This window comes from Aethalodelphis obliquidens, unplaced genomic scaffold (assembly GCF_003676395.1).
Source record: "Aethalodelphis obliquidens isolate GAN/ISIS:26980383/991018 unplaced genomic scaffold, ASM367639v1 scaffold51, whole genome shotgun sequence".
Lineage (NCBI taxonomy): Eukaryota > Metazoa > Chordata > Mammalia > Artiodactyla > Delphinidae > Aethalodelphis > Aethalodelphis obliquidens.
This window is the reverse complement of record NW_020837995.1, coordinates 11233773-11252808: the sequence shown is the minus strand read 5'-3', so window position 1 is coordinate 11252808 and position 19036 is coordinate 11233773. Positions and strand designations below refer to the sequence as shown.

At 40.1% G+C, this 19036-nt stretch overlaps 1 protein-coding gene across 3 annotated transcripts in view; it reads right to left on the bottom strand.

Annotated features, from left to right (window-relative positions):
• The window catches only part of WDR76 (WD repeat domain 76), a 78422-nt gene that overhangs the window by 46864 nt on the left and 12522 nt on the right, over positions 1 to 19036 (bottom strand). For 2 of the 3 annotated variants that reach the window (XR_003428213.1, XM_027084145.1), the window contains 3 exons: positions 16753 to 16845; positions 15402 to 15457; positions 66 to 116 (listed from right to left, as the gene is read on the bottom strand). Coding sequence is in view for 2 of the 3 variants with exons in the window: in XM_027084145.1 (XP_026939946.1) it covers positions 66 to 116; positions 15402 to 15457; positions 16753 to 16845 (200 nt within the window). In the remaining variant the exon portion in view is untranslated. The remainder of the gene's footprint in view (positions 1 to 65; positions 117 to 15401; positions 15458 to 16752; positions 16846 to 19036) is intronic. The other variant, XM_027084144.1, reaches the window with a different exon arrangement.

The window sequence follows — 19036 nt, the reverse complement described above, 5'->3', positions numbered from 1 at the left end:
TGCCCTCAGGAGAAATCAGTTAACCAGAGCCTAACCTGCTAGCGTATTGTCAGAGGCTAACTGACCTGGGGAAGGGAAATACCCAACAGCAGCCCACTCTTGCCATCTTGTCCAACCTAAGGAGAGAGGAAAAAAACTAAAACACTTGTGAAGTTCACAATCCAAAGATATAGGTTCAGTCAGAGACTGAGAACTAATAACAAGACTACAGAATGCTCCCCTCCCCCAACATCTCACCACCACATTGCTAAAGACCTATTTATAACAGTTACTTTTTCTTGGTACATCATGTCCAGTTATCAAGAAAAAATTACAAGACACACTGAAAAGCAAAAAACACAACGTGGCAGAAATGTTGAAATTATCACACTAAGAATTTAAAACAACTGTGATTAACATGCTAAGGGCTCCAATGGATAAAACAGACACCATGAAAGAACAGATAAGCAATGTCAACAGAGGGATGTAAATACTAAGAAAGAACCAAAAAGAAATGCCAGAGATCAAAAACACTATAATAGAAATGAAGAATGCCTTTGATGGGCTCAGTAATAGACTGGACATGGCTGAGGCAAGAATCTCCGACCTTGGGGATATCTCAATAGGAATCTCTAAAACTGAAAAGCAAGGAGAAAAAACAGAACAGAATAACCAAGAACGTAGATAACAAAAAAGTATAACATATAAATAATGGGAATACAAGAAAGAAAAAAAGTAACAGAAGAAATATTTGAAATAATAACTGAAAATTCCCCCAAATTAGTGTCAGACACCAAACCACAGATCTAGAAAGCTCAGAGAACATCAAGCAAGATAAATGCAAAAACAAAAATGAAAACAAACAAAGAAATCCTACAACTAGGCAATTCATTTCCAAACTACAGAAAAATCAAAAATAAAATCCTGAAAGGAGCCAGAAGGAAAAACCACTTTACCTACAGAGAACAAAGATAGAAATTAAATCTATCTTCTCAGAAACCATGCAGGCAAGGAGAGAGTGAAAATATTTAAAGTGTTGAGAGAAAAGAAAAACCCAACCTAGAATTCTGTACCCTGGGAAGTTATCCATCAAAGGAAAAGCAAATTAGGAACTTCTGAGACAGTGAACACGGAGAGATGCTAGAAGAGTGATGCTCTCAGAGAGAGATGGAAGCTCCGTGCCATTTCCCTTGCCTGATGCATATATCCCATCTGGCTGGTCCTGAGTCATATCCATTGTAATAAACAGCACAAGGTGAGTGGTGCTCTTGAGAACCTTCTGTGATTACTACTCACACCTTTTCCAAGGACACTTTCTTAAAAGGACCAACAAGCATCCAGTTTACTCAGATATAATCCCAGATTCATGGAGTTGCTGCTGACCAGATTACACCTGTATCACTAAGACTGGAGTTTCCAGACAAAAAGACAAGATGGCACAGTAGAAGGAACTGAGCTCACCTCTTCTTACATAATCACCAAAATCACAGCTAACTGCTGAACAACCATCAACAAAAACACGCTGGAAGCTACAAAAAGATACCCTACATCCAAAGACAAAGAAGAAGCCACAAGGAGCTGGTACAAGGGGCACAATCACAATAAAATCAAATCCCATATCTGCCAGGTGGATGACTAACAAACTGGAAAATAATTATACCACAGGAGGGAGAACCCCACATCAGCATCTACAGCCTGGGTTTCTGGCAATGGGAGAAGAAGCCCCCAGAGAACCTGGTTTTGAAGGCCAGTTTGATCACAGGAATTCCACAGGACTGGGGAAACACAAATTCCACTCTTGGAGGGCACACACAAGGTCTCATGTGCACCAGGACTCAGGGAAAAAAGCAGTGACCTCATAAGAGACTGTGCCAGACCTACCTGCCAATAATGGAGGGTCTCCATTGGAGGCAGGGGTGGCTGTGGCTCACTGCAGGGACAAAGACACTGGCAGCAGTAGTTCTGGGGAGTACTCATCAGTGTGAGCCTTCCTGGAGGCCACCAATTTCTCACCAAGACCTGGCCCCACCCAACAACCTGAAGCTTCCATTACTGGGACGCCATGGCCAAACAACCAACAAGGTGGGACACAGCCCCACCCATCAGCAGACAGGCTACTTAAAGTCTTCCTGACCACACAGCTGCCCACTAAACACACAGCATGACCCAGCCCTGCCCAACAGAGGGACAAGACCCAGCTCCACACCCCAGTGGGCAGTAACCAGTCCCTCCCACCAGAAAGCCTGCACAAGCCTCTTAGACAGCCTCATCCACCAGGGAGCAGGCAGAATAAGGAAGAAGAAATACAACCCTGTAGCCTGCATAATGGACACTGCAATCACAGGAAGTTAGACAAAATGAGACAGCAGAGAAACATATCCCACACTAAGGAACATGATAAAAGCCCAGAAGAACAATTAAATGAAGTGGAGAATGGCAATCTACCTGAAAAAGAATTCAGAGTAATGATAGTGTAGATGATCCAAGATCTCAGAAAAAGAATGGAGGTACAGATTCAGAAGATACAAGAAATGTTTAATGAAGAGCTAGAAGAACTAAACAACAAACAAACAGAAATGGACAATACAATAACTGAAATGAAAAATACACTAGAAGGGGGCTTCCCTGGTGGCGCAGTGGTTGAGAGTCCGCCTGCCGATGCAGGGGACACGGGTTCGTGCCCCAGTCTGGGAAGATACCACATGCCGCAGAGCGGCTAGGTCCATGAGCCATGGCCGCTGAGCCTGCATGTCCAGAGCCTGTGCTCCGCAACGGAAGAGGCCACAACAGTGAGAGGCCCAGGTACAGGAAAAAAAAAAAAAAAACTAGAAGGAAGCACCAACAGAATAACTGAGGCAGAAGAAAGAATGAGCGAGCTAGAAGAAAGAATGGTGGAAATCACTGCTGCAGAATAAAATAAAAAGAAATGAGGAAAGATGGTGGAGGAGTTAAGACGTGGAGATCACCTTCCTCCCCACAAATACATCAAAACTACATCTACATGTGGAACAATTCCTATAGAACACATACTGAATGCTGGCAGAAGACCTCAGACTTCCCAAAAGGCAAGAAACTCCCCACATACCTGGGTAGGGCAAAAGAAAAAAGGAAAAGCAAAGACAAAAGAATAGGGATGGGACCTGTACCTCTGGGAGGGAGCTGTGAAGGAGGAAAAGTTTCCACACACTAGGAAGCCCCTTCACTGGTGGGGATTGGCGGGGGTGGAAGTTTCGGAGCCACGGAGGAGAGCAGAGCAACAGGGGTGGAGAGGGCAAAGCGGAGAGATTCCTGCACAGAGGATTGGTGCCGACAGTACTCACCAGCCTGAGAGGCTTGTCGGCTCACACATCGGGGTGGGTGGGGGCTGGGAGCTGAGGCTCGGACTTCAGAGTTAAGATCCCAAGGAGAGAACTAGGGTTGGCTGTGTGAACACAGCCTGAAGGGGGATAGTGCACCACAGCTAGCCGGAAGGGAGTCTGGGAAAAAATCTGGACCTGCCTAAAAGGCAAGAGACCATTGTTTCAGGGTGCGCGAGGAGAGATGATTCAGAGCACCGCCTAAACAAGCTCCAGAGACAGATGCGAGCCGCAGCTATCAGCAGGGACACCAGAGACAGGCATGAAATGCTAAGGCTGCTGCTTCAGCCATCAGGAAGCCTGTGTGCAAACACAGGTCACTATCCATACCTCCCCTCCTGGGAGCCTGTGCAGCCCGCCACTGTAGGGTCCCATGATCCAGGGACAATTTCCATGGAAGAACACATGGCATGCCTCATGCTGTTGCAACGTCACACCGGCCTCTGCCACCACAGGCTCTCCCTGCATTCCGTACCACTCCCTCCCCCCAGTCTGAGTGAGCCAGAGCCCCCTAACCAGCCGCTCCTTTAACCCGTCCTGTCTGGGTGGAGAAGAGATGCCCTCAGGTAAGCTACACGCAGAGATGGGGCCAAATCCAAAGCTGAACCCCAGGAGCTGTGTGAACAAAGAAGAGAAAGGGAAATTTCTCCCAGCAGCCTCAGGAGCAGCAGATTAAATCTTCACAGTCAACGTGATGTACTCTGTATCTGTGAAATGACAACGAATCATCCCAAAAATGACACAGTGGACTATGGGAGCAACTGTAGACTTGGGGTTTGCTTTCAGTATCTCATTTGTTTCTGGTTTTATGTTTCTCTTAGTTTAGTATTTACAGCTTATTATAACTGGTAGATTTGTTTACTGATTTGGTTGCCCTCTTCCTTTTTACATTTTATATAATTTTTTTCCCTTTTTCTCTTTTTGTGAGTGTGTATGTGTATGCTTCTTTGTGTGATTTTGTCTGTATAGCTTTGCTTTTGCCATTTGTCCTAGGGTTCTGACTGTCCGTTTTGTTTTTTGTTTTGTTTTGTTTTGTTTTGTTGCGGTACGTGGGCCTCTCACTGTTGTGGCCTCTCCCGTTGCGGAGCACAAGGCTCTGGACACGCAGGCTCAGCAGCCATGGCTCACGGGCCCAGCTGCTCCGCGGCATGTGGGATCTTGCCAGACCAGGGCACGAACCCATGTCCCCTGCATCGGCAGGCGGACTCTCAACCACTGCACCAACAAGGAAGCCCCATTTTGTTTTTTAGTATACTTTTTAGTGCTTGCTATCATTGGTGGATTTGTTTTTTGGTTTGGTTGCTCTCTTCTTTCTCTCTCCTTTTTTTTATTACTTTTTATTTCTTAATTTTTTTCTATTTTAATAACTTTATTTTACTTTATTTTTTTTTTTCCTTTCTTTCATTCTTTTTCTTCTGACCCATGTGGCTGACAGGGTCTTGGTGCTCTGGCCGGATGTCAGTCCTGAGCCTCTGAGGTGGGAGAGCGGAGTTCAGGACACTGGTCCACCAAAGACCTCCCAGCCCCACGTAACATCAAACAACAAAAGCTCTCCCACAGATCTCCATCTCAACGTTAAGAACAGCAAGCTACACTGCTGGACACCCTATGGCAAACAACTAGCAACACAGGAACACAACCCCACCCATTAGCAGAGAGGCTGCCTAAAATAATAATAAGGTCATGGACACCCCAAAACACACCACCGGATGTGGTCCTGCCCACCAGAAAGACAAGATCCAGCCTCATCCACCAGAACACAGGAACCAGTCCCCTCCACCAGGAAGCCTACACAACCCACTGAACCAACCTTACCCACTGGGGACAGATACCAAAAATAATGGGAACTATGAACCTGCAGCCTGTGAAAGGGAGACCACGAACAGTAAGTTGAGCCAAAATGAGAAGGCACAGAAATACAAAGCGATGAAGGAGCAAGGTAAAAACCCACCAGACAAAACAAATGAAGAGGAAACAGGTAGTCCACCTGAAAAAGAATTCAGAGTAATAATAATAAAGGTGATCCAAAATAATGGAAATAGAATGGAGAAATTACAAGAAATGTTTAACAAGGAACTAGAAGAACTAAAGAGCGAACAAACAAGGAAAAACACCACAATAAATATAATAAAAAAAACTCTGGAAGGAATCAATAGCAGAATAACTGAGGCAGAAGAATGGATAGGTGACCTGGAAGATAAAAGAGTGGAAATAACTACTGCAGAGCAGAATAAAGAGAAAAAACATCAAAAGAATTGAGGACAATCTCAGAGACCTCTGGGACAACATTAAACACACCAACATTTGAATTATACAGGTCCCAGAAGAAGAGAAAAAAAAAAGGGGGACTGAGAAACTAATAAGAACCTGCTGTATAAAAAATAAAATAAAATTCAAAAATTCCCCCCCAAAAAATTAAATACGAAGAAAAAATATTAAAAGCAGCAAGGGAAAAGCAACAACATACAAGGGAATCCCCATAAGGTTAACAGCTGATCTTTCAGCAGAAACTCTGCAAGCCAGAAGGGAGTGGCATGGTATAATTAAAATGATGAAAGGGAAGAACCTACAACCAAGATTACTCTACCCAGCAAGGATCTCATTCAGATTCGAGGGAGAAATTAAAACCTTTACAAACAAGCAAAACCTAAGAGAATTCAGCACCACCAAACCAGCTCTACAACAAATGCTAAAGGAACTTCTCTCAACAGGAAACACAAGAGGAGGAAAAGACTTAAAATAACAAACACAAAACAATTTAAAAAATGGTAATAGGAACATACATATGGATAATTATGCTCCAAACAAAAGACATACACTAGCTGAATGGAAACAAAAACAAGACCCAAACATATGCTGTCTACAAGAACCCACTTCAGACCTACGGACACATACAGACTGAAAGTGAGGGGATGGAAAAAGATATTCCATGTAAATGGAAATCAAAAGAAAGCTAGAGTAACAATTCTCATATCAGACAGACTTTAAAATAAAGACTATTACAAGAGACAAAGAAGGACACTACATAATGATCAAGGGATGAATCCAAGAAGAAGATATAACACTTGTAACTATTTATGCACCCAACATAGGAGCACCTCAATACATAAGGCAAATGCTAACAGCCATAAAAGGGGAAATTGACAGTAACACAATCATAGTAGGGGACTTTAACACCCCACTTTCACCAATGGAAAGATCATACAAAATGAAAATAAATAAGGAAACACAAGCTTTAAATGATACATTAAACAAGATGGACTTAATTGATATTTATAGGACATTCCATCCAAAAACAACAGATTACACTTTCTTCTCAAGTGCTCATCGAACATTCTCCAGGATAGATCACATCTTGGGTCACAAATCAAGCCTCACAAACTTAAGAAAATAAAAATCGTATCAAACATCATTTCCAACCACAACGCTGTAAGATTAGAAATCAATTAAACGAAAAAAAAGTATAAAAAAACACAAACAGGGGCTTCCCTAGTGGCGCAGTGGTTGAGAGTCCATCTGCCGATGCAGGGGACACGGGTTCATGCCCCAGTCCGGGAGGATCCCACATGCCGCGGAGCAGCTGGGCCCGTCAGCCATGGACGCTGAGCCTGCGCGTCCGGAGCCTGTGCTCCTCAACGGGAGAGGCCACAACAGTGAGAAGCCCGCGTATAGCAAAAAAAAAAAAAAAAAAACCCACAAACACATAGAGGCTAAACAATGCACTGCTAAATAACCAAGAGATCCTAAAGAAATCAAAGAATAAAGAAAAGAATACACAGTAACAAATGACAATGAAAACATAATGACCCAAAACCTATGGGACACAAAAAAAGCACTTCTGTAGGGAACTTCATAGCAATTCAATCTCACCTCAAGAAACAACAAAAAACTCAAATAAACAATCTAAACTTACACCTAAAGCAACTAGAGTAAGAAGAACAAAAAAAAACCCAAATTTAGCAAAAGGAAAGAAATCATAAAGATCAGATCAGAAATAAATAAAAAAGAAATGAAGTAAACCATAGCAAAGATCAATAAAACTAAAAGCTGGTTCTTTGAGAAGATAAACAAAATTGAAAAACCATTAGCCAGACACATCAAGAAGAAAAGGGAGAAGACTCAAATCAACAGAATTAGAAATGAAAAAGGAGAAGTAACAACTGACACTGAAGAAATACAAAGGATCATGAGAGATTACTACAAGCAACTATATGCCAATAAAATGGACAACCTGGAAGAAATGGACAAATTCTTAGAAAAGCACAACCTTCCGAGACTGAACCAGGAAGAAATAGAAAATATGAACAGATGAATCACAAGCACTGAAATTGAAATTGTGATTAAAAATCTTCCAGCAAATAAAGGCCCAGGAGGGACTTCACTGGTGGAGCAGTGGTTAAGAATCCACCTGCCAATGCAGGGGACATGGGTTCAAGCCCTGGTCCGGGAATATCCCACATGCCGCAGAGCAGCTAAGCCCGTGTACCACAACAACTGAGTCTGTACTCTAGAGTACATGAGCCACAACTACTGAGTCCACATGCCACAACTACTGGAGCCCACGCACCTAGAGCCTTTGCTCCACAACAAGAGAATCCACTGCAATGAGAAGCCCGCACACCGCAGCACAGAGTAGCCCCTACACGCCAAAACTAAAGAAAGCCCGCACGCAGCAACGAAGACCAAACACAACCAAAAATAAATAAATAAACAAACAAACTAAAGGCCGAGGACCAGATGGCTTCACAGACGAATTCTACCAAACATTTAGAGAAGAGCTAACATCTATCCTTCTCAAACTCTTCCAAAATACAGCAGAGGGAGGAACACTTCCAAACTCATTCTACAAGGCAACCATCACTCTGATACCAAAACCAGACAAGGATGACACAAAAAAAGAAAACTACAGGCCAATATCACTGATGAACATAGATGCAAAAATCCTTAACAAAATACTAGCAAACAGTTTGTCCTATAGTTTCTTAACTATAAATGAAAAATGGATCTTGAAAATTACACATATTGGTTTTTTCACTTGATATGTCTGATTTTTGCTCCTCCAAAAAAAAAAAATACTAGCAAACAGAATTCAACAGCACATTAAAAGAATCATACACCAAGGGCTTCCCTGGTGGTGCAGTGGTTGAGAATCTGCCTGCCAATGCAGGGGACACGGGTTCGAGACCTGGTCTGGGAGGATCCCACATGCCGTGGAGCAACTGGGCCCGTGAGCCAAAACTACTGAGCCTGTGAGTCTGGAGTGTGTGCTCCTCAACAAGAGAGGCTTTGACAGTGAGAGGCCCGCACACCGTGATGAAGAGTGGCACCCACTTCCCACCACTAGAGAAAGCCCTCGCACAAAAATGAAGACCCAACACAGCCAAAAATTAATTAATTAATTTAAAAAAAAAAGAATCATACACCATGATCAAGTGGGTTTTATCCCCGGAAGGCAAGGATTCTTCAATATACACAAATCAATCAGTGTAATAAACCATATTAACAAATTCAGGGAGAACAACCATATGATCATCTTAATAGATGCAGAAAAAGTTTTCAACAAAATTCAGTACCCATTTATGATAAAAACCCTCCAGAATGTAGGCACAGAGGGAACTTACCTCAACATAATAAAGGCCATATATGACAAACCCACAGCCAACATTGTTCTCAATGGTGAAAAACTGAAACCATTTCCACTAAGATCAGGAACCAGACAAGACTGCCCACTCTCACCACTATTATTCAACATAGTTTTGAAAGTTTTAGCCACAGCAATCAGAGAAGAAAAAGAAATAAAAGGAATCCAAATCGGAAAAGAAGAAGTAAAACTGTCACTGTTTGCAGATGACGCAATACTATACATAGAGATGGTGAGATATACCATGCTCTTGGATTGGAAGAATCAATATTGTGAAAATGACTATTCTACCCAAAGCAATCTACAGATTCAATGCAATGCCTATCAAATTACCAATGGCATTTTTCACAGAACTAGAACAAAAAATCTTAAAATTTGTATGGACACACAGAAGACCCTGAATAGCCAAAGCAATCTTGAGGAAGAAAAGTGGAGCTGGAGGAATCAGACTCCCAGACATCAGACTATACTACAAACCTACAGTAATCAAGACGGTATGGTACTGGCACAAAAACAGAAATATAGATCAATGGAACAGGATAGAAAGCTCAGAGATAAACCCACGCACATATGGTCACCTTATTTTTGATAAAGGAGGCAAGAATATATAATGGAGAAAAGACAGCCTCTTCAATAAGTGGTGCTGGGAAAACTGGACAGCTACATGTAAAAGAATGAAATTAGAACACTTCCTAACACCATACACAAAAATAAACTCAAAATGGATTAAAGACCTAAACGTAAGACCAGATACTATAAAACTCTTAGAGGAAAACATAGGAAAAACACTCTGATGTAAACCACAGCAAGATCTTTTTGACTCACCTCCTAGAGTAATGAAAATAAAATCAAAAATAAGCAAATGGGGGTTCCCTAGTGGCGCAGTTGTTGAGAGTCTGCCTGCCAATGCAGGGGACACGGGTTCATGCCCCAGTCTGGGAGGATCCCACATGTCGCAGAGCGGCTGGGCCCGTGAGCCATGGCTGCTGAGCCTGCGCATCCGGAGCCTGTGCTCCGCAACGGGAGAGGCCACAGCAGTGAGAGGCCCGCGTACCACAAAAAAAAAAAAAAAAAAAAAAGGGACCTAATTAAACTTAAAAGCTTTTGCACAGCAAAGGAAACCATAAACAAGACGAAAAGACAACCCTCAGAATGGGAGAAAATATTTGCAAATGAAGCAACTGACAAAGGATTAATCTCCAAAATATACAAGCAGCTCATGCACCTCAATATCAAAACAACAAATAACCCAATCCAAAAATGGGCAGAAGACCTAAATAGACATTTCTCCAAAGAAGACATACAGATGGCCAAGAGGCACATGAAAAGATAATCAACATCACTAATCATTAGAGAAATGCAAATCAAAACTACAATGAGGTATCACCTCATACCAGTGAAAACGGCCATCATCAAAAAATCTACAAACAATAAATGCTGGAGAGGGTGTAGAGAAAAGGGAACCTTCTTGAACTGTTGGTGAGAATGTAAATTGATACAGCCACTATGGAGAACAGTATGGAGCTTCCTTAAAAAACTAAAAACAGAACTACCATATGACCCAACAATCCCCCTACTGGGCATATACCCTGAGAAAACCATAATTCAAAATGACACATGTACCCCAATGTTCACTGCAGCACTATTTACAACAGCCAAGACATGAAAACAACCTAAATGTCCAATGACAGATGAGTGGATAAAGAAGATGTGGTACATATATACAATGGAATATTACTCAACCATAAAAAGGAACAAAATTGGGTCATTTGTAGAGATGTGGATGGACCTAGAGTCTGTCATACAGAGTGAAGTAAGTCAGAGAAAAACAAATATCATATATTAATGCATAAATGTGGAATATAGAAAAATGCTACAGATGAACCTATTTCCAGGGCAGGAATAGTGACGCAGACGTAGAGAACGAACATGTGGATGTGGCGGGGGTGGGGGGGAGGGTGGGATGAACTGGGAGATTAGGATTGACATATATACACTACAATGTGTAAAACAGATAGCTAGTGGGAACCTGATGAATAGCACAGGGAACTAAGCTTGGTGCTCTGTGATGACCTAGATGGGTGGGATGGGGAGGTGGGGGGTGGGAGGGAGGTCCAAGAGGGAGGGAATATATGTGTACATATAGTTGATTCACTTCGTTGTACAGCAGAAACTAACACAACATTGTAAAGCAATTATACTCCAATTTAAAAAATAAAAGAGGGGACTCACTACAGATCCTATGGACATTAAAAAGGTAATAAAGGAATAATATGAACAACTCAATGCCCACATATTTGAAAACCTAGATAAAATGGACCAATTCCTTGAAACATACACTTTGCCAAAACTCATACAAGAAACAATTTGAAAAGGCCTGTATTTATTAAAGAAATTGAACTAGTAATTAATAACCTTCCAAAACAGAAAGCATCAGGCTGATACGGGTGCACTAGTGAGTTCTACCACACATTGAAGGGAAAAATTAAACCAATTCTCTACAATCTTTTTCAGAGGACAGAAGCAGAGGGAATACTACCTAACTCATTCTATGAGGCTAACATTACTGTGATATCAAAACCAGACAGACATTACAAGAACAGAAAACTATAGATCAATATCTCTCATGAGCCGAGATGCAAAAAACCTCAACAGAATATTAGTAAATTGAATCCAACAATGCATAAAATGTATTATAAACCACAACCAACTGGAATATATCCCAGGTATGCAACACTAGCTCAACACACAAAAATCAATTAATGTAATCCACCCATCAACAGGCTGAGAAAAAAAATTGCATGATCTTATCAATAAATGCAGGAAAAGCATTTGGGAAATCCCAGCACCCATTCAGAATAAAAATTCTCAGTAAACTGAAAATAGAGGGGAACTTTCTCAACGAAATAAAATCTACAAAAAACCCTATAGCTAACATAATATTTAGTGGTGAGAAATGCCAAGCTTTCCCACTGAGATCAGGTACAAGGCAAGAATGTCCTCTCTCAGCACTCCTTACCAATACTGTCGGACTTCCCTTGTAGCGCAGTGGTTGAGAATCCACCTGCCAATGCATGGGACATAGGTTCGAGCCCTGGTCCAGGAAGATCCCACATGCCGCGGAGCAACTAAGCCCATGCGCCACAACTACTGAGCCTGCACTCTAGAGCCCGCGAGCCACAACTACTGAGACCACATTCCACAACTACTGAAGCCTGTGCACCTAGAGCCCGTGCTCCACAACAAGAGAAGCCACCGCAATGAGAAGCCCGCATATCACAAGGAAGAGTAACCCCCTCTCGCCGCAACTAGAGAAAGCCTGCGCGCAGCAACGAAGACCCAACACAGCCAAAAATTAATTAATTAATTAATTAACAACAAAAAAAAAATCGCACTGTGCTGAAAGTTCTAGCTAATGCAATAATAGAAGAAAAGGAAATAAATGGTATAAAGATTGGGAAGAAAGAAATAAAACTGTATTTGTTCACAAATGACATGATAGTCTATTTAGAAAATTCTAAAGAATGGATAAAAATATTCCTGGAAGTAATAAGTGATTATAGCAAGGTTGTAGAATACCAGGTTAATATACAAAAGTCAACTGATTTCCTATATACCAGCAAGAAACAAGTGAAATTTGAAATTTAAAATACAACCCATTTAAATTATAAAGCAAAAAAAAAACCACTTCGGCATAAATCTAAGAAAATATTTATAAGATTTATATGAGGAAAACTACAAAACTCTGATGATAGAAATCATAGAACTAAATAAATGGAGAGATTATCCATGTTCTTTGACAAGAAGACATATTGTCAAGATGTCAGTTCTTCCCAACTTAATCTATAGATTCAAAGCAATCCCAATCAAAATCCCAGCAAGTTATTTTGCAGATATTGACAAACTGATTCTACAGTTTATACAGGGAGGCAAAAGACACAGAAGAACTAACACAATATTTAAGAAGAACAAAGTTAGAGGACTGACTACCCAATGTCAAAACTTACTTTAAAGCCATAATAAGCAAAACAGTGAGATATTGACAAAAGAAACAATTCAACTGTCCATCAACATAGCACATTCATACAGAAGAAAACACATGATGAAGTAAAGCTGTACACATCAACATGAATGAATTTTAAAACATAAAGATATAAAAATGAGCAAAATAAAATCACAGAATATAAAAAGGGCACATTATATGTCAATATAAAAAACAGGACAAAATAAGCAAAATACTGTTTAACTATACATTCACAGGTGGTAAAACTATAAATAAATGCAAGGAGTGATTATCACAGAATTCAGCATAATGGACTTCCTTGACAGTCCCGTGGTTAAGAATCAGCCTTCCAATGCAGGGGATGCGGGTTCGATCCTTGGTCAGGGAACGAAGATCCCACATGCTGCGGGGCTACTAAGCCCGCATGCTCTAGAGTCCACGCACCGCAACTACAGAGAAGCCCACGCACTGCAACGAAAGATCCCGTGTGCCACAACTAAGACCCCACACAGCCAAATAAATAAATAAATAAGAATTCACATAATGACTGTTATCTGGAGGGAGGGCCTTAAGAGGTACTATAAATTTCTATTGACCTGGATGGCAAGTACATGGATGGGTGCTTGAATTACTATTATTTTTTCAACTATACAAATACTTCATATGTGGGGACTTCCCTGGTGGCACAGTGATTAAGAATCCACCTGCCAATACAGGGGACACAGGTTCGATCCCTGGTCTGGGAAGATCCCACATGCCACGGAGCAACTAAGCCCATGTGCCACAACTACTGAGCCTGCACTCTAGAGCCCACTTGCCACAACTACTGAAGCCCGTGTGCCTAGAGCCAGTGCTCCACAACAAGAGAACCCACTGCAATGAGAAGCCCGTGCACCACAACAAAGAGTAGCCCCTGCTCGCTGCAACTAGAGAAAGCCCACACCCACAGCAACGCAGACCCAATGCAGCCAAAAATAAATAATAATTTTTTTTAAAAATAAATTGATTAATAAAAAAATACTTCACATGTACTTCTTTGTATGTATAATATATTTAGTAATTTTTAAAAACTTAAACCCCTCCAGATTGGCATAATGCCAACTTTACAGATAAGGAAAGAAAATTACATAAATTGTCCAAAGTTAATACCATAGCTATAAGTTGCTGAATTGAAACTTGAAATCATGTTTGCCAAATTTCAAAAGCTATGCTCTTTCCTCTATATTACATAACTTCTGCTCTATCTACTGGATACTAATACTTATACAACTACTAAGTGCTGGAATTCTGTGACTTAGGTGAGAAAAACACCATTAATCTTTGCTAATAAGGCTTCCCTGGTGGTGCAGTGGTTGAGAGTCCGCCTGCCGATGCAGGGGACATGAGTTCGTGCCCCGGTCCGGGAGGGTCCCACATGCCATGGAGCGGCTGGGCCCGTGAGCCATGGCCGCTGAGCCTGCGCGTCCGGAGCCTGTGCTCCGCGGCAGGAGACGCCACAGCAGTGAGAGGCCCCCGTACCGCAAAAAAAAAAAAATCTTTGCTAATAAAAAATATGCAAATATAAGCTAATGACCAATTGACGACAGAACCGGTGCTATTATCTTCCAGTGTTAATGATGTTCCTCCTGTAACAATTTTCCACACTCGCGGATACCTGGTCATAATTAAAGGTTTAGCTTTTCTCAAGCTAGCTAACCTGCATGAGAATCAAACCAATTAAATGATGCTACATTTCATTAGCATCTAGCACTAAAAAAATGGTCTACTGATGCCAAGATTTTCAGTTTCTTCTCTTATACATAAGCCCTGCTAAAATGAAGAGGAGAGAACTTAACCTAAGGAATCCTGGAGTTCAAATCCTGAAGCTTCCACTTAAGAACTACTTTGACCTTGAGCAAATTATCAGTACTTTACCTCTTTGAGCCTGTTTTCTATCCCACAAAATTTTTGCCAGAAATAAATGAGATAATGCAGTATAAAAATTTTAGGTCACTGCACTGTATTTCACAGATGTGCAACAAATGCTCATTTCCTTCCTTTATTCTAGGAATGGGAAAGAAAAAACAAATTGAGAAGCAAAAAGATAGCCAGAAAAATAAAGTAGAAGAATCTTTAAGAACAGTTTCTCAGGCAAAAATAAGAACAATTTAGTGGTAATAAAGATTTCCCTCCATTAGCAGCAGTAATAAATATAAACAAAATTCAGCTCTCAAGATTCTATTTCCTGTATAGTCCTTTGATGAAGATGAGAACTCTACAGTTATTAAAAGGTAGCATTCCCTCAGAGTTCCTATAAAGGATTAAGATTAAATTACAGAGTTTCTGATCTGCTATTTATTTTACTATGTTGAACCAGTTTTTCAAATTATAAAACAACTCAGCAATATATCATGGTACAGGAAATGTAAACCAAATCTTTTACCTTTTGGATTCAGGAGGCTGTCTCTTCTTTATCATTTCACGGAGTCTTGCAGCTGACTGCAAAATACACAAAACATACACATGTAAAAAAACACTATCTTATAACTACATAGCTTACCTTCTAAAATATTAGGTATCTGCTACTGTTTCCACACTAAACCAAGATCTATATAGCAACTAAAGAACCGTGAGATATGATACCTGTTCTTCTAGTAGACGTGAGGCAAATACACTATCAATAATAAAGACAAGTATATAATACTATCTAATGTACTGACATTCTGATACCTTGGACCAAGTTGCTAACAAGTTTACATCATTAAACATTAAACATTTATCAAATATACTACAAATTTAAAAGTTTAAATTCTACTACAGGCAATCCTACTTTGGTGTTTTCCAGAAAAGTTGCAGGTTATACTTCCACAAATCAAATCAGAATTTCTGTTAACTAAAATCAAAATCAGGGATACTTTTGTCTAAATTATGAATTTTCAACTGTTAGTGACTCAACAATTTAGTCCCTTATATTAACTCACCCTCCCTCCCCTCAAGATGCAAATACACACTGAATATTTAGGAATCTGGTATTCAGAGAAACCAAATAGTTATTTAATAAAGCCAAGGATTTAATGTATTTTGGGGGAAAACATCACATACCCTCCTAAACAGCTATTCTCTCATACATAGAAATTTTACCCCAGTGTGAAGACCTTCAGTGTAAATTATACCTTTAGTAATAATGATTATAAAACATTAGCATACTTCTGGCCACTTATCCTTAAAGTTTCCTATACAAAGCATACTCCCATATATTCTTTTTTTTTTTTTTTTTGGCCTTGCCACACTGCATAAGGGATCTTAGTTCCCTGACCAGGGATTGAACCTGCACCCCCTGCAATGGAAGCTCGGAATCTTAACCATGGGACTTCCAGGAAAGTTCCTCGCATCTATTCTTAAAGTTTAAAATAAAAAGCCGTCCTCTCTCTCCTCTACCACACATCCCTTAACCCATCCCTCCCACTTCACCTTTAACCTTTAGTTAAAGCAACCTCTTGGAACATACCCTGTTTCTTTGAATCCAAGACAACTATTCATAAGACACCATTATCTTATGTACTACCAAAAAAGGGGTGAGGGGAAGCTGCCAGTTATAGTTTTAATATGCCAATTTCAAAAAAAAATGTCTTGGAATCAATAAAATATGGTAACCTCTTTCTATTAAGTGAAAATCTTGCTCCTAGCTTTACCCTCCCTCATTTGACACTATGAAACCTGATACTATGAGTATTTTATCAACCTACTGGCAAGAGGAATAGTATCTCAGTTTTAATTAGAAACTCCACACAAACCTCAGACAACTGAAGAGAAGCAAAAAAGTTTGCATTTTCTGATATGTTCTTCAGCCTCTTCTTTTCGTATGGTGACAATCCTGAAAAATCATCCTGTGAAATTACACCAAAAAGATTCTGTTACTTTATATAATCCATAGCAAAAGTGCCTCGCAAAACTAGTTGTTGCATTCTCCACATGTATATTTTCCTTCAAATTGCACCTACTCTAATTATTTTATGTTATCTTACCAAACAGGACATAATCTTTGCTGCATTGAATATTGAGATAAAGAGTCTGAGTTTGGGATAATCACAGAATATATGTATGGCTTCCCAATTAAATAACAAGTGATCTGATGTCAGAAGTCAAGTGGTGTAACCTAATAGCACATTACTTCCTACTGGCCGTTAATTGTACTATTTCTCAAAGTTATCTTTTTATTAAACAAAACAAGAAAAAACTCAATAACAGAAATTTTAAAATTCATTGAAATGGTTAAAGAAATTCAGAAAAGAGAACAAAGAAAGAGAAACACATGGGCAAAAAAGACAACTTTGAACTAGAAAATCTTGGAGGTCCAATATTCAACTAATAGTTGTAGGGGGAAAAAAGGAGCAGAGAAAACGGAGAGAAAATCATTAGATAAATAATACAAGAAAATTTCTCAAAACTGAAGAAATGAGTTACCAGATTAAAAGGGCCTGACATGTATGCAACACAGTGAATGAAAAAAGACTCAAGCCTAGGCACATGATCACAAAATTTCTCAGTTCCTGAGATGGGTGAGTTAAGAGAAGATCCCAAAAGCTTGCAGAGGGAAAAATAGACCACAAAGAACCAAGAATCAGAATGATACTAACTTCTCAATATTGAGGAAGCTAGAAAACAATGGAAGAATGTGTTAAAAATGATAAGGAAAAATTATTTTCAACTTACAATTCTAAATCCAGTTAAGCCAGCAATCAAATAAAAAGCATAAAGACTTTTTCAGACATGCAAACTATCTTTCATACACCTGTTTTCAGGAAGTTACTATAAGCTGCACTTCATCAAAATGAGATAATAAACCAAGAAAGAGAAAGACAGGATCCAGGCTACAGAAGCTCCAACACAGGACAGATAAAAGATAAAAGAAATTTAAAGGAAAGCAGTAAAAAGAAGGCCAAGAAAGAGTAAAACAGTCCAGAAAGAAGTAGGAAGATGGAGGGCCCCAGAAAATATTTCATGAATAAAATATATATATACACATGAAGCCATTAGAATTATGTGATTTACATTGAGAGAAATTTTGCAACTCAGGTAAAGCTTGGACTGTACGTAATAAGGATCTGGGAAGGGAAAACATGGGGTGGGGGGAGAAGGGGACAGCACACATGTTTAAACTTCACTTTCCATAGTAAGTCAATAGATAATGTGGGGGAGAAAAGCTAAAATGGCTTAAAGTGCAATTTGTCTGTTGAGCAGCAACCACAAATAGAGAGGTATGTGACAGAAAATTGTTGGCTGTTTTGATTTGTTCCTGTGTATACATGTGTGTACATATGGAATTACCTCTATGTAAGATACATATACACACACACGTGGAATTATATGATGTAAACACATATGTACATGCATCAATTTGACCAAAATAAAGATTTTTCTCACACACACATAAAATAACAGTGGCAGCAAAGGTTATTTTGACATTGCCTTTAAAATTGCTTCTCAGAGAAAAACATCACCACCATCATCATCAAGAACTTCCTAAGAATCTATTTCAAAATGGTGCATTTGGAGATCAAAGAAACAAATTTAAATGATTCTACTTACCACAGGAAAAATTAAGAAAATTAACAAAAATCATCAGACATTTTTTTGAGGTATGTGTAATTCAAACTATTCTCACCCATTACGCACCCCTCAAAAACTTGCAACATCAAACACTGAGCAAAGAATATCAGACAAAGTGGGCTGTCAAAGTAAATATATTATAGAAAATAGATATCTTTTTAATTCCATTATCTCGACACTTGAGAAGTTACTGCATCTATAAAACAGGAAAAGAAATGCTATCCTTAAAAAAACGAAAGAAGGAAAATAACTTGAATTAAAAATATGCTTGGGGGGCTTCCCTGGTGGCGCAGTGGTTGAGAGTCCGCCTGCCGATGCAGGGGACACGGGTTCGTGCCCTGGTCCGGGAAGATCCACATGCCGTGGAGCGGCTGGGCCCGTGAGCCATGGCCGCTGAGCCTGCGCGTCCGGAGCCTGTGCTCCGCAATGGGAGAGGCCACAGCAGTGAGAGGTCCGCGTACCGCAAAA